The sequence below is a fragment of the Phoca vitulina genome, unplaced genomic scaffold, assembly GCF_004348235.1.
Source record: "Phoca vitulina isolate PV1807 unplaced genomic scaffold, GSC_HSeal_1.0 scaffold4, whole genome shotgun sequence".
Classification (NCBI taxonomy): Eukaryota; Metazoa; Chordata; class Mammalia; order Carnivora; family Phocidae; genus Phoca; species Phoca vitulina.
Genome location: NW_022589707.1, coordinates 36188735 through 36210545, shown reverse-complemented (window position 1 = coordinate 36210545; position 21811 = coordinate 36188735). Strand labels below are relative to the sequence as shown.

Sequence of the window (21811 nt, the reverse complement as noted above, 5' to 3'; positions counted from 1 at the left end):
TTACCCAAATTCCAGCAGAGTTTATTGGATAATACGTTGTTTGCCACTAATTTGAAATATACTTGTAAAATATACTAAATATCTCATATGGTATTCCATTTTCCTCTCCTTCTATTCTGACACTGATAGCAATGCTATTATAATTATCATAATGGCATAGTAGCATTTATTTAAGTATTTATTTGGTATCCTTTTGTGTTTTTGTTTGTTTGCTTTTAAAGATTTTATTTATTTGAGAGAGAGAAACAGAGGGAGAGGGGAGAGGCAGAGGGGGAGGGAGAGAGAGAGAATCCCAAGCAGACTCCGCACTGAGTGTGGAGCCTGATGCAGGGCTTGATCTCACAACCCTGAGATCTGACCTGAGTCAAACCAAGAGTCAGACTCTTAACTGATTGAGCCACCCAGGTGCCCCTATTTGGTACCCTTTTGAATATAATAATTCCTCCATTACATTTCTATTTGGATATTGTTAATTCAAAGGGAAATGATCAAATATATATTCCAAGAATATGAAATAAAGTCTATTTGAATAGGTGGAAGATTGTATGTATAGGTATATATATTTGATATATTTATCTTTTATATATATGTTATATATATGTGTGTGTCTGTATATATATATATACACACACACATATATGTCTTCCACCTATTCGGACAGATTTTGTTTCATATTCTTGGAAATATTTTAGGTATATAATTACATCATCCAGAAATTATCATTTAATCTCTTTTCTAATACATACATTCTTTTCCTTTTTTCTTATTACATTGCCTTGAATTTCTAGAACCACGTTAAACAATAGTAGTGATAGATGGCCAAGATCCTCATCTTTATCTTGACTCATGTTTTTATCTTACCCTGAATGTCTTTGTCTGCTTTACTCATAAATTTGATGTTGCCTATGAATTTCAGATAGTTATTCCTAGTTCACTAGGTGTCTTCTTAAATCAGAAGTGCATGTTGAATATTATCCTCTGTTGAGATTCCTTTCTGATATATTGGCTTGAAGAATTATATTAATCGAATAATTCTGTATTCCTGGAATAAGTTTTTTTTTTATTGTTGCTTTTTTAATGTATCATTCTTAGTTTGATTTGCTGTCTTAGTTTGGATTTTTTGCATATATACATGCATAAATTGCCCTTGAGTTTATTTTTTTTTTTCTGTGCGAGTTTGTACTCGCAGGGCTTTGTCAGTTTCCTAGCACAGTTATGCTAAATTTGGAAAACAGATCTTCATGTAAATGTTAAATGTTCTGCCACTGTCTAGCATCATGAGAAAGATAGTTTATCATAATTTTTAACCATTTTTCTTTATTTTTGTTGTAATTAAAATTTTTCTTCTATGAACTCCTTTGACATTTCCCAACTTGTGGAAGACTGATTTTGTGTTTTCCTCAGTGTAGTTGGAAAAGGCATTATCTTCCACTTTACTATTTCACTTCTTTCTAATTGTAAATCCTATCTACTCTATTGAGCCACTTCCTCTCCTTTGTAATTATATTCTATAGAAGCATCCATTAACTCTGAATTCTTTTTCAACAGTCTAAGGGTTTTTTTTTTTTTAAGATTTTTTTTATTTATTTGACAGAGAGAGACACAGTGAGAGAGGGAACACAAGCAGGGGGATTGGGAGAGGGAGAAGCGGGCTTGCCGCGGAGTAGGGAGCCCAATGCGGGGCTCGATCCCAGGACCCTGAGATAATGACCCGAGCTGAAGGCAGACGTCCAACGACTGAACCACCCAGGCGCCCCCAACGGTCTATGGGTCTTTTTAAACTGTCTAAGAATCTGTCTTCACTGGTGGCTCTTTAAGTTACTTCTGTGCTGATTTCTTTTTTGCTGAGATGAAACCTCAGTCATTTTCCCAAGCCCTTTCACTTTTCTTTTGAGCAAGAGGTAGGGATGAGTGGGTTTTGGGGATATAAGGTATACACCGTGATCCTATTTTGCCAATCTAAAACTCTTATTCTTCAAACAATAATTTACAATCCCATTGTGTCTTTTCTTTCTGTCAGGGAGAAGCAAGATAATGGAATGGTTTAAGAGTTGGATTTTGGAGTCAGCATATAACAGATTCTCTCACTCACATGTGTGTGACCTTGAACAAGTCAATTTTTAGAGCTTAGTTTCATCACCTGTGAAATGAGATACTAATAACCACCATTTTAGGTTGCTGAAAATGAGCAACCATATAAAGAAGTACCACGATGGCTAGTACATAATAAATACTCAAAAATGGGTCTAATGTAATTATTATCCAACTATCATGAATAAGCCCCTCATTCTTTCGCTTCATCATGGTCTTCTCTTTCATATTCCTGTGCAAAAATTGCATCCAGTTTTTCACCTCTCGGAAGCCCCAGTCTGGGTCTTTAGTCATCTCTATTATCTGTACTGCACGTTTCCACCTGGTCCACTTGTACTGCTTTGAAGCCCCCTCAATTTCTGTCTTCTGTCTTTCTCTCCGTACCACAGTGTGCTTTGGTGGAAAATGTTCATGGCATGGAAGACCCAGGTTCTACTCCTAACGGGGTCATTGGCTCGTTGTTTGACCTTGGGTCAGTCAGTCCTCATTTATTATGATAACTACCCATTATTTTGCATATGAGGAAATAGAGATTCAGAAGTTTTAAGTAAGTTACTCAGGAGCTGGGTGGGTGTTTTCTTTGGGCGTGGGGGCATAGAGTTTTAGCTACTCCACCACTAAGATCTGTTGTGAGGACCAAAGTCAAGTGAGATTGTTTTAGACACTGTGGAACATGATGCAAATTGAATGGTCCCATTAGCCTGGTGTATTCTCTTATCTCCTAGCCACCCCTTACATTCCCAAACATTCTGACACGTGGTTTGTACTGTGGGCTGACCATCCTCATTCCCTCTGCCTTTTGCACACCCTTTGTCTTCCTCCATCTCTCCCTCCCTTCCTTTCTTCCCACAGAGCTGCTCATCCCAGCGTCTCCCTTTTCTCAGCCAGAGAGACCCCTCCTCTCCTTGATGTTTTCTTGCCTTACCAACTATTCCTCTTTTGTGTGTGATACCATTTAAAAATTGTTTTCATAGCTTAATTGTAGGCAAATAGCTTCACGTTTCCCCTCTGTTTATAAAGGTGTGGTTTGAGAGAGGGCAGCACAGGATGTATAGAAGGTAAGAAAGCAGAGAAAAGGAAGTGTTGGGCAGGGCTGCTATGTGCCATCTTCAAAGGCAGTAGAGCTGGGGAAGAGAGTCATAGTACCATAGTTTGGATGAAACCTGGCTTTTTATTGCCAAAAAAGCGTAAGATGGAAATGGAGGTAAATGTGAATAATTCACAGTAATGTTTAAACTTTGAGGATATTTCACTTTCTCTGGAATTAGAGATTTATGTTAGTAAAGAGTTAGGGAGGAATTTGAAATGTTTAGTTTACAAGAGTGTAAAAAACATTGTCCAATTATTTATCTAATCTTGCATTGGTCTTGCTTTTAAAAACACGTTTAGATTTGAAGTAGCCTGAGAAAAATAAACTGTTCCAGGCTATAACTTGATGCCCCAGTGGAAATAAGATGGATCCTTTTTCATTCGTTTTGAGAAATTTCTCAGACAGAAGTCTTTGTACCTTCCCTTGCAGTTCTTTCATCCACAAATGACTGTTATCAAGAACTAGAATTACAAGCGCCCCAGTACTTCTTTTTAACTTTAGCTTCTACACAAATTACTACTGAGATCTTATTTCCTTTCTGGGCTGATCATTTTGTTGTTGCACCTATTCAATTTCACAGATTCTCCATGTGTTATCATCCAGTAAGGTTCATTTCTTAAAGATGAGTATCAACTAAAGCAAGGAACTTGTTGAGAACCATTTCTGGTTCACAGAGCAATCAGGTACGCTGGGAAGTAGGAATAAGAGTTACTATACTACATTCTGCTGTAATTACTTTCCAACCGCCCAGTGGGAAAGACAGATAATATTATGTTAAAAACAGAATTTTGGTTTCCATTGCTTCCTCCTGATCTCTTAGCCTAAATTCATTTATTCAAGTCAACAAATAATTATTGTGTGTGTACTATGTGCCAGGCACTATTCTAGGACTTGGGATAGAGCAACGAACAAAATGAAGGTCTTTGCAGTTTGGGGGCACTGAATTCTAGCAGGGGGAGACACTGCACACCAAGCATCATAAATAAGTAAACTATATCATATATTAGAAAATAGTGTTAGTGTTAAAAGGTGATAGGCATTACAGAAAAAGAAAAGGAATGTCGGAAAAGGGGCAGTTACAAGATTATGATTTTAAATTGGGTTGTCATGGTAGGCTTTGTTGAGGAGGCAACTTTTGAACAGAGACTTGAAGAAAATGAGGGATTTATTCATGCATAGATCAGAGGGATAAGTGTTCCAAGTAAAGGGAATGGACCTGGCATGTTCCTGGGACAGCGAGGAGACCAGTGAGGCAGAGTGGTAGGATATGAGGTCAGAGGGGTCAGATCATGTACAGTCTTTCGCAGACTTACACTTTTTCTCTGAGTGAAATGGGTAGGTCCATTTTGAACAGAGGAATGATGCGATCTTACATTTTAAAAGGATCCATGGCTGCTAGACTGAAAATGGACTGTTGGGGGCAGGGGGTCAAAGGTAGAAGTGAGCAGTCAGTTCAGTGGTTACTCAGTTAAGTACTTTAGCAGTAATTCAGGTAAGAAATGATGGTGGATTATATCAGAGTGATGGTATAGTGGTGGAGGTGGTGAGAAGTGGTCTGATTCTGGATATCTTTTAAATACAAAGACAACACAACAGAATTTAGTAACAGTGGCTGTGGTGTGTGAGAGGAAGAAAGGAGTCCAGAATGACCCCAAGAGTTTTGGCTTGAGCCACTGCAAGGATGGAGTTGAGATGAGAAAGGCTGTGGTAGAACAAGTTTGTGGGGGAAAATCAGGGTACAGTTTAGGATACGTTGAGTTTGAGATGCTGCTGTATATCCAAGTGATGTGAGTGAGTACGTAGTTGGATATATGAGCCTGAAGTTCGGGAGAGAAGTCTGGGCTAGCATTATAAACTTAGGATTTGTCAGCATGAAAGTGTTATTTAAAGCCATGAGGCTAGATAAGATCACCAGGGTAGTGATTTTAGAAGAGATGAGGATCAAAAACTGAGTGCTGCATCTTCTAGTTTACAGGAGGTTTGGGAGAAGAGGGGGAACCAGCAAAAGGTATTGAGAAGGAGCATGTAGTGAGGTGAGAGGAGAATCAGTCAAATGTGGCGTCCTAGAAGTCATGTGAAGAAAGAGGTTCAGAGAAGATGGGGTTATTAGCTGTGTCAAATGCTGCTCAGGGGTCAAGTAAGTTGAGGGCTGATAATTGTCCAGTAGATTTAGCAACATGGGGGTCATAGTGATCCTGATAAAAACAACTTGAGTGGTCGAGGCAAAGGCTACACTGAGATTCATGTACAAGAGAAAGGAAAAGAAAAGAATTGAAAACAGCAAATTCAGACAACTCTTTGGAGAAGTTTTGCCATCAAGAGGAGCAAAGAAATGGAGGAAGATGTAGGAAAGTGTGGTCAAGAGACAGTAAATTATTCCTGATTTGATCTTTATTGTTGTCCATGATTATTTATCTAGATTATTTATCTAGACTCCAATCTTTGTTCTTTCTTTACCAAGCTATTATTTCCTACTGGTCACTCTTTTTTTTTTTTTCCCAGACCAGATGACCAATTAAGGTTTTCCTTGTCTAACACAACAGTTCATTTTCTGGAGGTCAGATAGCTATAGTTGCTGCTCTCCACCTTGAAATTCAGTAATCTCCTTTCCTTACAATGAGACTCTTAGGCTTAGGTGAGGGAAGTTTGGCAATACAAGGCAAAAATGATGCTTATGATAATAATAGTAGTAGTATTATACTACTTGTATATCACTTACTGTGAGCCAGGCACTATTTGAAATGCTTTACATAAATTAACTCATTTAACCTTTACAGTTACCCTATGAGCTAGGTACAGTTATTATCCACATTTTACAAATAAGGAATTTGAGGCAGAAAAATAACCAAGTAACTAGTTTTAAAAAAAACCAGCAACTAATAATGTTGGGGCTGGGATTAAAATTCTGACAGTCTTGCACAAGAGTTTATGCTCTTGAAGCAACTGGAAAATTTTCAGAGCAAGATGTTAGCCAGAGAGATTTCATTTCACATGATACGAGAATTTGTTAGAGTGGATGGATTAAGTTCTTTGAGAAACAAGATAGAATACAGGACCTGATCAGGCATTTTCCCAGCTTGGCTAGCCTGTACATTAGTGGGCTGTCACCAGCCACAATCCTAGAATCATGTGGTAGAGCATTCTTCAAAGATAACTTTTTAAAGGACTGTTTCCTGTGTGTTTCTTCAAGTTTCATGAGTTCCCTTTTGAATATATGTATACATATATATATATTATATCACATATATGATATATATATGATATAATAGAATATATTAAGTACCTACTCTTTGCATAAGAGAAAAAAAATTATCTCCTTCCCCCTATGTGTTTATTTTCCTGTGGGAAGCTTATTTGTTTACCTTGCAGGCTAGAGAACATCTGGAAAAAGGACTGTATATAGGAATGTAATACTTTGCTATTTAAGGATCTTAAAATTTCTATATCTTTAGAGGTGAGGTATGAACTAAATGACTCTTTGTTAAGCGTTATTTCTTAAAATACTGGTGGTGAGTAGTTGCCACTGAATCCTTCATTAATAATCCCTTCCTTTTCCAGAAGGACTTGCCAACACCTATAAAGTATTCACTAGGAGAATTAAAGTCATATAAAAATAATTGGTGTTTGCTTCCTTCAAGGCATACATTTAAATACGTTGCTTTATTCCTTTGCTCCTTGGCTGCCTCCTATGTTTAGTAACTCTAGGTCAGCAGACTTCCTCTTTTAAGGTTCATCTGCTGGCCATTTCAATTTCCCATGAGAAAGCAAACCTACCACTCTTTTACCCTTTTATCTTAATGTTTCTTCCATTTATGTCATATTATCTCGTGGGTTTGCATTTCTCAGTAATAATGGCACTGCTGGTAAATAGAAAACAATGAATGTGATTATGCACCCATCATCGTCATCATCATCATCTTCTTCCTGGTGAGCCTTTTTAAAAAATTCCTTTTGTGATCCCAAGAGGGGTGGTCATCTTTGACAGTAACTTATCAGTGATTTCATCTTTTTAAAATTGTTTTAAATTTTTATTTACTTATTATATTTATTTTATTTTCATTCCAGTGGGGTTAACATACAGTGTTATATTAATTGATTTCAACTTAAAAGGAATGCACGCACTATTTTCAAGTGAATTATTTTAATGCATCATTTGCAGTTTGGGTTTTGACTGCTTGGTACAGCTGGAAACATTCTGCCACTGGTCTGCTTACCCCAGCCTCAATTTTCACTTGAGCATTTTTTAGAGTGTCAAATATAAATTTGTGCTGTCCTCATGGCTTGCAGTTTCATGTGTAATTGGCTGTAACTGTAATGACTAATGTATATTGGGGGTTAATCAAGAAAATAATAGCTAACATTTATTGGGAGTTTACTGTGTGCCAGTCTCTGTGATAACTATATTACAGGCATTAACTAGCTTAATCTTTTTCTCTCATAAGATAAATGCTATATTTTCTGCATTTCTGGGAAAAGGAAACTAAGGCCCAGATTTATGTGACTTTGTTCAAGATACAGTGAAACTTGCCATGCAACGCCCCTTTTCAGGATATCCCTCTCTGCGATCAGTGGGCTAACTTATCCTGTGTACATTTCCCTTTTCGTAAGATATGACATTGTTTAATGGACTATTTTAGAAATGTATCACTAGACAATAAAGTTACTTTGGAATGAGTCCTGAGTGTTTATTCAGGTTCCTCATTGCATTTGAAGAATATGATGGAACAGGCACTCTCCAGAACCATTGTGTTCTTTTCTCTTTACTCTGAACCTGTTTGTAACCAGAGTGACCCAACTGAACTCTTCATTTCATAATCATCACCTAGACTCTGTCGTTATTAAAAACAACACAGTTTGGTCAAGATTATGGCTTTTAATTGGGTTGTGGAAAGAAACTCAAGTTGAAGAAATGTTGCCAGGATCATTGGGGAATTAATAGCCGCTTGATGCAAGAGGGAAGCTGTGAAGAACACTGGCTCTCTTATTATGTGGTGTCCAGGCAAAGTAGAGTTATGCTCTTACTATTTCATTTCAGTTTTTGAAAGAAATTATTATTGCAGAACTATTGGCTTCCTTTCTTTCTCAACTGTGGCTATAATGTTTTATTTGTGCGTGTGTACTTTTGAGAGAGAGTTGGTCTCTGAAGTGGGAGTTAGGAGAGGAAAGTATTTGAAATGGAAATGTCTTAAAATCATGTCTCTTTCCAGTTGTACATTGGATTTCCTTAGGATTTAGAAACAAAATGGAAATTAAAAACCACAGTCACCTTCTTTTTGAACAAGAAAATACTGTACTTATCAGTATAGAAAAAATCTAGTTGAAAGACAATAGATCTTGCATTTCGTTGCAGAGTGCTCCAGACATCGATCAACTGGCAAGGAAAAGCAAATATTAACTTTCTCTTCTTCCCCACCTTCTCACTATGGCTGGGTAATACTTTTGTATTCCTGTTTGGGGGATTTAATGGCCTTGTTAACATGTGGGAAAACATTGTGATTGGAGACTTTAACAAAATAGTGAGTAGGTTTTTTTTTTTTTAAGTTCCATGTTTATGTTCTTACTGGGTTTGTGTCTTTCCAAGTGCTCCAGGTTAAGAACTAAATGTGTTAGGAAAACAGATGTAATGCAAATAAATAGGAAGAGTTCTCATTTCCTTCACTGAGCAAAGCTCTGAGTTCCTGAGCAGTAATTTTATGGTACCTTCTCTCCATATCAGAAGTTGTGCTGACCCCAGCTTCTGTCTCCTAATTTATGTCGTAACTGATTAATGATCTATAGGGCCAGACAATAATTCACCTACATATGGTTGGGGGTCATAATGCACTAACATAGTGTAAAGATCGCTCTTGCCAACAATTAATTGAGGAATTCACTTTATGAAGCCCTGTTTACAGACTGACATCTGGAGAAATTCTTAACCTGGATCCATTCCAATCTGTAGGATTTATGGACTGCACTTGCTTTTTTGTAAATAGGATTCTTTTTCTGCTTGGTACATTCTGTTTACGTAATTATCAATGGATGAAAATGGCTATGTTCCTGTATTTCTTAGTCCTCTGTACCAAGTGGGCCTAAATTCTAAATGGTGGTCTAGCTAAAAGAATACTAGACACCTATCATTATTCAAGTTGTGGAAACCTATTAATGCCAGGAGCACCCTGCTCTCTTAAATACAGACTCTAACTGGAGCCCTTACACCCCAAGGGACTTAGTATTTAGCCTTTATGGGGATTTTAAAACTTGTTGAGACACATGCTAGACCTCTTAAAATATATTAGACTCCCTTTTATTCACACACTTGGTCTCTGCTGTGAAGTGTGAAATGGAAATATTTTCAAACATTAGGTACACGCATAGTCTTGAACACATTTTAAGTTCTCACTATGTGTGTGGGGGGGATCAAAGCTTATTATTAAGCAGCAGAATTAGATTCCCAAACATTCCATGGGTTGTCATGGTGGACACACATTACAGTGACCTTCACCTGCCTCTCTTTGCTAGCCATTATTATCTCTGTTGCTGGTGAATGAGCTACTGTGGATGTGGTCAGCATGGCATCTGCGAATACAGGGAGATAGAAAAGTTGTAGAATGGACTGAAACAGAACACAGGAAAGCAAATATTTTATGTTGGAACTGGACACCTAGAACTAGATCGAAAAGCATTTTCTTCTTCTGCTTTGCTGAATTTTGAAACTGTAAAATTGAACCAAGTTAAGGATGGGGTGCTTCCACATTACAACAAAGTAAAGGGCAGAATGGAAGTAGAGATGAGAAAGATACAGACCTATGTCGTCCAGTTCCTCCTTTAGAGTAGCAGTGTCATCACATGATATCAACCTGATTTACCATGCTGTGGTAGAGACATATTCAGTGATATCATACATTTGCAATAGCTTTATTTCCAAGATGTGTTTTGATGAGGTCTGTGCCTGTTGTATTTATTATGTATATGTATGTATACACATTTATATATATATATATATATATATATATATATATATATATATATGTATTTTTTTTTTCTGGAACACATCTGCTAAGCAAGCACCTTTCTAAACCCAATTTCACAGAAATGTTGGCTCTCCAAAATCGCTCTTAAGCACAGAACAGAGTTACACACACACACACACAAACACACACACACACAGGTCATTAGTCATAATATTTCCAACAAGCATAACCTTACCACTTATGATGTGCTTTTAAGGAAATGTCAAGTCCAAGTATGGGACAGACCAGACACTTTGATCTGAAGTCCAATTTAGATGGAGATTGGTGGGGAATCAATCAGGGAAGTGCGGCCCCACTTTTCCTCCAGAGCTTTTTACCTTTTATTTTCACTGTAGCCCTTGTGTAGGTCTTTAATCTGTGTTTTTTCCACAGCTCTTCTTAGCTATCCCTCTTATTCTGCATTACATTTTCCTAACTGCTAATGTATTTTTTATGCTTGAATATTTGATCATCTACACCTTCAGTAAGTTGCCCCAAATATCTTACATAAGAGTATGTTCACAGAATCATAGCCTACATTGGTGATTCATCCTTTCTCTTTCCCTTTCCTTTTCATCCTCTGTCTCCCTGTCTCTTCTACCTGCATCCTTCCTTCCACTGGTCCATTTTGCTGAAAAGTTTCTAAACACTCAGCTAAAATCACTATACAAACGTACAGTAGGATACTTGGCTTTCTAAGCTTATGCTGTCCTTGGGTTAGAAAAAAATATATTTAAGAACAATTAGGAAAATAAACACAGTAAAGGAGAATTATCAGAAAAACTCCTGTACATGTCTGTATGCCTCTGTGCTTGCGTGTGTTCACACTCACCCATGTATAGATAGATAAGGGGGGAGGATAAAGAATAAAAAACATTTCCCAATGGCTATATTTATAGAGAAATTTATAAACTACTATTCAAGTCTCTTTGGGAAGCTCTTCATATTTAAGATAGTGAACTATTCTTTTCAAAGCACCCATTCCCCACTCTTCACATGAATTATAAACCTTTGAAATGAAATCTGAATGTTAACCTCAAAAAAATACTCTATCCATCAACTAAATCTTGATTAAATGAAGAATATCACTGGTGTATATTTTTGAGGCTTCTGCTGTTTTTAATTCTAAGTGGCAATTCAAGCCACTTGAACAGATGATTCTTTGGCTGGCAAGTCAGAGCAGGGTCTGGGGTCATTTGTGATTCTCAGTGGCGCCTTGTTTGATTCCTCTCAATTATGAAGAAAAAAGAAGAAAAGTTTTTTTCCTCCCTGAAGGAATGGAACATTCTCACCCATACACCCAATTGACTGCAAAGGTCACCTTTGCAAGAAAATAAATCAGCAAATCCTAAAATATACCCAAAGAACAGCTTGCCAACCTGCTGGATTTTCTGTATCATTGAAAGGAAGTACTAGTTAGAACAGCCAACTCACAAATCCATTGAGATCTTTCTGGAAAAGGAGGAGTACTTGAGAAAGCTCTAGTGGTTTAGGAAGCAAGAGATTCAGAACTAGCTCTGGGACATTAGGGGCATGAGCTACCTTCTCTGAGCCTCTGTTTTGATATCTACTAAATGAAGGCAGTTGAACTGAAAACTGAGTTCTTTGATTCCACAAAAATGGTGCAGAAAGTACATCTTGCCAAAAAAAAATTAATAGAGGGCAGAGATGATAAAATGTACTGTGTGCTAAGCACTGTACTGGGTGTACATGGTCTCATATAATCCTCCCGATAGTCCTCATTAAGACCCTCTTTTTACAGATGGGGCAACTGATAACCTGGCCTGGGTCCTGCCACCAGATCCAACCTGGTCCACTACTGTGAGCTTCACGGTCTAGGTCAAGTCTCACTGTTGGCCTCCTTCCCCTTCAGTCGCCTCTCCAGTCACCGCCCACTTAGCTTTCACTTTTGATAAAAGGAAAGATAAACCCCTGGAGACAATTCTAAAATATTGGAAACCTTAAGAATTTATAAAAAGAAACCTCCTATAAAAATTTTTCCCCAGTCTAGTCATGAGAAAAACATCAGATAAATTCCAGTAGAAGGGCATTCTGCAATATACTTGACCAGTACTCCTCAAAACTGTCAAGGCCATCAAAAACTAGGGGAAGTCTAAGAACTGTCACAACCAAGAAGAGCCAAAAGAGGTATGACAACTAATGTCGTATGGTATCCTAGATGGAAAAAAGATATTAGGTAAAAACAAATGAAATTTGAATAGACTATGGACTTTGGTTAATGTTGGTTCATTGATCGTAACAAATGTACCACACTAATGCAAGATACCACAATAGGAGAAACTGTGCAGAAGAATATGTAAGAATTCACTGTATTATCTGCTAAATTTTTCTGAACATCTAAAATGGTTTTGAAAAGTAGTCTATTGAAAAAAAGTTTATCACTGCCTAAACCAAAAATATTGTAGCAGTAGGGTAAACAATATGCTTTTTTTCTTTCAATTTATGTGTTTCACAATTTATTTATTTGTTTATTTGAGAGAAGGAGAGAGAGAGAGCGAGTAAATGCACACAAGCAGGGGCAGGGGGCAGGAGGGAGGGGCAGAGGGAGAAGCAATCTCCCCACTGAGCAGGGAGCCCAATGTGGGGCTCCATCCCAGGACCCTGGGATCATGACCTGAATGGAAGGCAGGCGCTTAACCGACTAAGCCACCCAGGTGCCCAACAATATGCTTTTAAACTAGTACTACTCTTACTACTACTTCTTATACTTCTACTACTACTTCTCCTCCTGCTCACCCTCCTCCTTCTCCTCTCTCTTCGTCATCCTCTTCTTCCTCCAACTCCCTCCTCCTTCTAGTTATTATATTAACTATAAGGTGATCTAACAGTATTAAAATGCCTCTAGGATCCTTTAGAATTAGGATACTGTAAAAGAGTAACTTTCTGTGAGCCTTGGATTAGGCCAGGGATTGGCAAACTATTTATGGTCCATGGGCTAAATCTGGCCTACTACCTGTTTTAGTAAATAAAATTTTATTGGAACACAACCAGTGCTCATTCACATTTACATTTTGTCTTTGGCTGCATTTGTACTACAATGGAAAATTGAGTGATTGCACCAGAGATCAGATGGCCTGCAGAATTTAAAAAATGTTTACTATCTGGTGAACCCCTGATTTAGACTATTTGGGTTATAAGGTAGAGAGTGAGGCAGGTAAGTGGGGCCACCAGGATTCACATGGGGATAGGATCAAATATTAGAACTCAGCTAATCAAGTAGAAGGAAAAGTATAAGATAGGGCATAAGTAAAATAGAGCAGTCAATTTCAGTGTTGGCCACTGTTCAAGGTTTCTGGGCACTTTTCTTTTTTTGTTGCAGAGCTGTGTCTTTGGCCCATAGGTGCATCAGCCTATGTGAACCCTGCCCTTTCAGACTCCCACCTTTATAAAGGGACCTTTATCTTGGCCTATTTATTCTTCTTTTAGTGTTCCTAACTTTTACCTGAAAATAGCCAAAACTTCCTGTGTTTTTCAGTGTGCCAGGCACTTACACACACTCATCAGTTTCTCTCTTACGAAGGAGGGATGCCATAGTTTCTATTTTATAGATAAGGAAACTGAAGCTCGTTCAAGTGAAATAACTTGCGCCAGAGGATCGGTTGGCTCATAAATGCTGTGCCACAGTTTGAATCGAGGATTCATAACATAACATTAAACCCCCTACACCATGCCCACCTACAGTGCTGGAACTGGCTTTCACTAGCTCATGAGAGCCGGTTGTTGACTTTTTAGGTATTCTGTGAGCTAGGTGACAAATTCAGCCATTATTAAAAACTAAATTATGTATATTTATAATCAAATACATTGTATCAGGAACAAAGATAATATACTTTAAAAATCTTTACTATTTTACTACATTTTACTCTATGCTCTGGAGGTGGTTGGTGTCTACAGAGTCTGTGTGGTGAAAGTGCTAACCGTGTGCTCCCCGTGCAACTCTGCCAAGCTCTTATTTGGCGATGCCACTTTGGTTGCTTGAAACTGGCCATGATGGGAGTATTTACACCATGGACATGAGCAAACACTACAGATCAGGGCTTTACTTTTCTCTCTTGCCAGCTAGCTGGTTACATATTTAGCGGCATGTCAATGTTTACCTTGCATTCTGATTTTGATATCTAGCTAGTATTCTAGAGGATAGTCACATTTGTTTCTGGTGGGCTCCTATCTTGACCTTTGAATTCTATAACTTTTATAGTTAATGCCACAGTAGCAACCTACAGAGAGGACCTGAGCTCTTTTTTTTTTTCAAGATTTTATTTATTTGACAGAGAGAGACACAGCAAGAGCAGGAACACAAGCAGGGGGAGGGGGAGAGGGAGAAGCAGGCTTCCTGCCAAGCAGGGAGCCCAATGTGGGACTCGATCCCGGGACCCTGGGACCATGACCTGAGCCGAAGGCAGACGCTTAACGACTGAGCCACCCAGCTGCCCACCTGAGCTCTTTTTTATTGTTATTTTTATTTGTTTGTTTTTCTGACAGTGGGTAGAAATTCCTTAGAGTAATTCCCTTGTTGAGAAAATATGTTCCACATGGTTAAGGAGGAAGTTCAACCATTTTATAGTTTGCTTTTAAATACAGAGACAGGTTTGAGGATAGTTTGGGCTCCCTAAAAAATCCTCGAGTTGAAATATAGTGTGAACTCCTATTCAGAATTTTAGATAAGGTTTTTTACTTAAATAATTTCCTGGCTACATGAGGATTTCTGTATGTATTAATGTGTTATTAACTTGCAAAAAAACAAATTTTTACAGCTAGGTATGGTTAACACAAATGAGCTTGTACATAATTTGGTAACAATTCAGAGGAATAGGCAGTGTAATAAAGTGCCTCAAAAATATCCTCCTAAACATCATTGGTGTAGTCTCCAATTTATAGACTATCTTGTTCCAAATGCTCCTGGGCTGATTATTCACAATTCATGATACATGCTTCATGTTTTTAAAATTTTACCTGCAGGGATTAGCTACTACTTACAACATTGTTCTCTTATGCCAATGCACCCAGAGTCCCAACTCCTGATCGCAGTTTCCCTTAATGAATCTCCTCTTATAAAAGAGCACAGAAGTAGAAGTGGATTCCCATCGTTGTGGCGGGAGCAGGCACTGGGGAACCTGGACATCTTCCCTGGCAGGGAGATGGGGGCTGGTCTGGACACTGTGCAGTGAGGGAGCTGCCCCCCCAGATATTTGAGTAGAACAGAGATCACATAAGTAAGTCGTGAGAAGCCCCTGTTGTTGCCACAGTGACTTTGCTGGCTATCTGAACTTTAAATAATTAGGAGTTTGCTGAATGGTTATTTCTAAACTCTAATTCTATATATCATATTAATTAAGGTAGACCATATCTTGTGTCACTGCTGTTAAAATGTGGCCAGAAGACTGGCATCTGCCTGTAGACTTTTTGTGAACCTGAAATTGAGAGTAAGTGTTTAGGAACTTGTAGCAATTGACAGAGTACTTTTATAAAGATTAAGTCTACTACTAATAGATGAGGGCTGGTATATTGTTCATTTCATTTTTCTAGTAATTCCTTTTATTGTTATTACATTTTACAAAAATATTAGTTTAGATAGATTAGAAATTTTTAAAAACTGGTCCTTTTGAGAAGCATGGCTGCCAGGGGAAGAGCCGGCTGCAGCTCATACAGACTTGCTGTGTGACCTTTGGCGAATGATGTAATCTCTAGGTTTACATTTAATAAATTGAGACTTTCTAGCAGGCCTGATAGTTAGTCTTACAAAGCTAAGTCAGGGATGCAAAAAAATGTCAAAATTTTAATTTTCTTTATGAGCAAGACGGTGGGAAATTCAGTCTCAGTTATTATTGCCCACCCCACCTCCCCTAGCTCCTGTCTCCATGGGGCTCAGAAAATGAGGGTGCGGTACTGTCAACAGCCTCATTGCCTAAGCCCACAGCAGAGGCTTGGTGGATGAGGAAGTCCTTGCTGAGGTTGGAGCTCCTGATCCCCAGCCTTCCTTGTGCCTGCATCTCCATCCCTTGATACCTTGCTCCCTTGGGGTGGTCCAACCTGGCTCTCTTTACCCCTCTGAATTACCACTAGAGAAAATCTTTCCCCAGAGATACTTTAATATCTTCAGTGAGCTCAGGCTATGGAAAACTAAGGCTAGAAAAGAGAGTATTTTCAGGCTACTTTTTTTTTTTTTTTTTGATTTGGCCCCAGTACAAATTTCTGAGGCATGGAAGCACAAATGACCTGGAGAAATTTGGGGGGAAGAGGCACAGGGGAGGGAAAGCTGAAGAAAAAACACAAATTAATATCAATAATTTTATAATTGTAAAGTGGGGCCAATAAACCCTTACTGATAGGGTTGTCTGAGGATTGAGTAAGCTAATGCATTGAGAATTCATAGCCAAGTGTCCAGCACACACTAGGTCCATAGTACTGTGATTTCCAGATCAGGAGGTCCCTGGCTCTCACTTGTTTTTGCCTGTTGGCTCTTATGTGTTGCACACACAATGTGTGTTTGGATGATTTCATCCAGCTGTGGTTTTTCTTCCTTTCTTTCCTTTGATGATACAGGCTCTAAGCCAAGGGTACTTCATCTGGCATCCATGGAACCCAGGCTCCACTTCCACGGATGGGCTTCAGAGGGTCTCTGATAGTCTGGAAGTTTTATATGTTATTTCTATTTACTGTTTACTCTGAAATTTTTAACAAACAAATGTTTTTTTCCTAGCAAAAATCTCATCAGATATACTCATCTGTCCTTCTTAGCAGATTCAAATGTAGTAGCTGTGGGGTGAGGACTAAGATTCTGCATTTCTCACAAGCTCCCTGGTGATACCCAGTGCTGTGGGTCCAATGATCTCACTTAAACTAGCGAGGCCAAAGTGGCCTTCTGACTTTAAGGATGTACCTTTCATTGCCTATTAACTTCACCAGACTTGCCGTTTTCTTTTTTTCCAACATATCTGGTCATCAGAAGCAGCCGCCCTATTCGGGAATGTTTATAATTATAAATATTTCCACTCCACAGCTATTCAATCTGCCAGTCTTGACCTCTACATGCACTTCATTCCAGTTAGCCATGGATGAAAGCTTACATAATTACATAACAGGGTTTTGCCCATCATGTTTGCTCCCACTCATGGAGCCCCCGTTTCTTACACATAGGTGGGCAATCTAACCTCAAAATTCTGTGTTGAAGGCCTGCTTTTTAGAACTATTTCCAGTGTCAATAATTTTTGCAATAAAGCAGAGCCTGAGGCAAGGATTAAAATGATGGTTTATTTGACAAACTCAGGGAAGGGAGGATGAGGAAAAAGGTAAGGGAGTCAAGGAAATATGTGATATAATATAAAGTGGTTCATCCTTGGTTCTTCTCTCAAAGAGCCATGAGGAGACCCAGCAGATACATCTACCCAGCACACAGCACTTTCCTGGAGGTTGGCAAAAGGAAAATAATAATTCAGAGTCCACCTGGGGAGAGGCAGGAGGGGAATTCTCTGCCCAGCTTTTTCCCTTCTCCCATTTTCCATTGGTCAGGATGCCAGATCCCATAGCTTATTCTTTCTTCCAAACTGGGAGGTCAGAAACTCTAGGCATGTGGTTGGTCAGTCTGGCTGCATGGAGGCATCCGAAAAGGGGGGGGGGGGGGGATTCCCAGGGCAAATGACTGGTCAGCCCTGCAGTGGGATTTGAGAGATTTTTTTTATCTCTTTGTACTAAGGACAAGGAAAAAAATTTTTGTGCCAAGAAGAAAAGAGGAAATTACATAAGTTGTTCATAGTCTCTAATGACTGACTTGTCCTTTTATGTCCATGTGATTAAAGAACTAGGAAGTGCTTTTAAGTCTTTATCCTTTGTCTTGCCTCAATATGAGTCAGCTGGAATAAAAAAGGTGGACTCTACTTAATCAGTGGAGATCTGCCTCTCTCCACAAATGTGTGGCAGACACCACTAACTGATCACTGCAGTCTTCCCATTTGTTGGCTGGGTATACTTCTTCCCCACTCCTGAAGTTTCTTTGTGTGTGAAGATAGCTATAGGAGTACAACATTCCTGGCCTCACCCTGCTTCCTCCCTCCCTCTGCCTCAAGGATGCCTTAAACTGATTTGTGAGTGTGCAATGAGAAACCAAGCCATTCTTGGTCCTTTTTTTTTTCTTGAGATCAGGTTATGTTCTGCAAGGAGCACATCACTTATTTCTGTTCTTCCCTATCATTAGTCTTACAGAAGTACTTCCTCACCCCACATACCCTAGTTTTTATCTCAGTTGGGTGAGGGGCCAGGAGGAGAAGGGTGCTATTTCTTGGGCTTTGCCAAGGTCCCAGCACCTCAGTGCCTGCCTTGGCCTCACAATACTCTAAGCAGTGCTCCTGGCCATCACACTCAGTGGATTGCCAGGTGGAATAAAACCTGCTGACACCTGAGTCCTGCAGCCTCAGTACCTCTTTGGCTAATGCTGCAACTGAGGAGCCATAGAGTAAGTGGTCAGATGACATGCGCTTTAGGTGTTGTCAGGCTTGGGTGTGAGGTCGGTCTTATTCCTTATTCCTTAGGAGCCGTGTGACCTTGGCAAGTTACTGCATCTCATTAGATCTATCTTATCTGTAAGATGAGAATAATAATATCTATTTCATGGTTTCTAGAAACTAAATGAGATAATATGGTCAGGGTTTCTAGCATTTAGAAAGTACTCAATAATGATAGTTATTGTTACCATGATACACAGGCTTTGGAAAGAGATTAAAAATAAGGGGCGCCTGGGTGGCTCAGTCGTTAAGTGTCTGCCTTCGGCTCAGGTCATGGTCCCAGGGTCCCGGGGTTAAGCCCCGCATCAGGCTCCCTGCTCTGCGGGGAGCCTGCTTCTCCCTCTCCCACTCCCCCTGCTTGTGTTCCCTCTCTTGCTGTGTCTCTCTCTGTCAAACATATAAATAAAATCTTAAAAAAAAAAAATAATTAAGCCTGGTCCTCCTTCTGGATGGGGCCCTGCCGTTTTTAGATATAGCCAGGCAAGTTTCATTGCACTGTTGGAGAATTCTAACATATCCTCTTGGGGAACCTCTGAGGCTACCTCTAATTCTTATTTTATGAATGTGGAGATACTTTTCTCTCAAGTTTCCCTGGGCATCAATTTCTTTTTTCAGAGTTGATGCAGAGGGATGAATGGTAAGGTGTATTCTCCTTCAGACTTGGGATCTTGCTACTTCCCTTTCATTTGAGTGATGTGGTTTACAAATCAGTGCTGCGATACCCTGTCTTTCCTCATAAACCCCTTCATGCATACAGCCAAACTTGAGTACAGAGGCTTTGGACTCAGTGTGTGAGAAGCCTCAGACAAGGAAAAGAAAAAAAAATCACACTACATTAACAAGAAGAATGGCTTTGGAAAAAAAATATGTATAGTATACAGCATGTCAGTACATTTTCAGGAAATGGTAGCAAATTAGTCAAATCAAGTTACAGATACATTCAAGAAGTTATCACGAGTCTCCCCTACAAGATTTTGGTGAATAAAATCAAATGACTTATACCCAATATTTTAAAAGTGCAATGGTGCTGGCTCATCCTCAAGTCACTGTGGGAATTGACTGGGAATTGAAAGCTTCCACAATGCAGCATGTGGCTTTGCTGTTGAATTATGAAGTGTTTGTGTCTGTACTGTGAGGTGCTGGACGCAGGGATAGAATCAAAGTGCAGAGATATACCACCGCAGTCACCATCTCGGGATGCAGACAGCCTTCCTCTTGGCTCAAGAAAGGTTTCATTCCCGTGTGGTCAGTGTGCTTTTGTTTTTATAGTTTCTGATGCTCTGATATTAGAGAGAATTCCTGCTGGGGTACCCTTATATTACAGATATCACATATGCTATAGGTTTTGTCCTTTCTGACTTCAAAAAGAATAAAGACAACGCCATTGCTGCTATTGCTAAGTGATCTCGGTATAATATGTCTTTGGGGGCAATAACTCATTCCCAGTATTTTCACCAAAGAGAGACATTTAAAATTATTCTTTTTGGTCTGCTCCTGAAGATTGTTGTCACATCGTTTGTTACCTTTATGATTGGTATGTTCTTAAGCTGTGGTTGCTGTGTGGAGAGGCAGATTTTCCTACACACTGCTTAAAATATTGTATGTATTTTTTCCAACTAGGTGGCTGTACTACCATCCCAGAATCAGACTTAGAGGAAAGATCAATAGAACAAGACTCCGCTGAACTGTTTACCAACCACAAACACCTCATTGTAGAGACGCCCATGCCTGGTAAGAAAATGGGTGGCCTTCACCAATGATATGTCAGGGATAGTGACACTCTGATCAGTTCTCGTCATGCCAGAGAGCCTTTTTACAAAGCTGCTTGTTTTCCAACTTCTTCATCCTTCCCCTCAGCATTGGTGCAGTTGAATTTGATTATTTGTATATTCCTTTCAATATTGAAACCTTTTTTCTCTCTCTCTCACTCTCTTTTTTCTAGAAGTTTCACCCCTCCAAGGAGTCTCGGAATAGTTCAAGTAGAGTTGTCTGGATGAGGGGAAGATGGCCTTCCCAAGGCTGATCCTGTGTGGACCTCATGCCAAGCACAGATGTAGGGCTGGTCCAGGTGCTTCATCCATCTCACCTGCTTGGAGATGATACTATATAGACATGGGGATTGGGATTTTTTTATTTTGCTAGGAGGACTTGTAATACCATGGGCAGGTCAGTTGAAACTTGTCTTACTGGGAAAAGCTATTGCCGCTTTTTGGTCATCTGTATGCTTATAGCCATCGGATATAGTGAGAGGACATCTTTTGGGGACAGACTTTATAACGCAGAGACCTAGATCCAAAGTAATTTGATAGCCCATTTTTTTCACAGAATTCTTATATAGTAAGTGTATCAAATTTAATAAAGCATCTCATTGTCCAACAAAATCTTGGATTTGATTTATAATTAGAGGGTTTTATAATTGGTTTCTCTACATTTTTTCTTCAAAGGAAAAAAACTGAAAGGAATTGAAAACTTTGCTACTCCATGGTAACACTCAAATATAATTGTTTTATAAATAAGCTACAGAATTTTCATATGATCTATTTACTCTATTCTAAAAAATGGAAGAAGGTAAGTTTTTAGTATTGAACAAAAATGTTAAAATATTTTTAGGGAAGGTAGTATATTAACATCCTCTTTAGATTACCCCATGGTGGCACCTTTTAAAAATTCAGGTTGTAAAAGAATTCACACATTAGAATTAAAATGTAAGGTTTTTTATATTCAAGAAATAAAAGAGATTTTGCCAATTTCAAGTTAAAATTACAGTTTCAAGACTGATTTAAATAAATTAAAAATAAGTCTGTGCCAGTTTTGGAATGCCTGTCAGTCAGTATAAAGGGGGATATGGTTCGTGGTTTTTCTATATGTGAAATGTCAAAAAACTGCAGAGGATTTATTATTTCTAGCATTCTTTTTTAGGAGATGCAGCAGAAGATGTAATATTTTTAATTGTCAAGCATGGAAGTGGACAACTTCTAGCCTTTGGACCAGAATCAACCATTAGGTTAATTTCACCCAGGCGTTGGGGACCAGTAAAAGATGTCATGGCTCCGCGAATGACTATAGTTGCAAAAAATGCAACACTTCTGATCATCTTTAACAACTTCATTCAAGAAAGG

General features: G+C 38.9%; 1 protein-coding gene across 3 annotated transcripts in view; it reads left to right on the top strand.

Annotated features, from left to right (window-relative positions):
- The window catches only part of BBS9 (Bardet-Biedl syndrome 9), a 448772-nt gene extending 427699 nt beyond the window's left edge, over positions 1-21073 (top strand). For 2 of the 3 annotated variants that reach the window (XM_032401802.1, XM_032401803.1), the window contains 2 exons: positions 20313-20423; positions 20635-21061. In XM_032401802.1, coding sequence (XP_032257693.1) covers positions 20313-20423; positions 20635-20666 — 143 coding nt within the window. In that variant the 3' untranslated portion in view covers positions 20667-21061. Of the gene's footprint in view, positions 1-20312; positions 20424-20634 lie in introns of all 3 variants that reach the window. The other variant, XM_032401801.1, reaches the window with a different exon arrangement.
- The last annotated feature ends 738 nt before the right edge of the window (positions 21074-21811 follow it).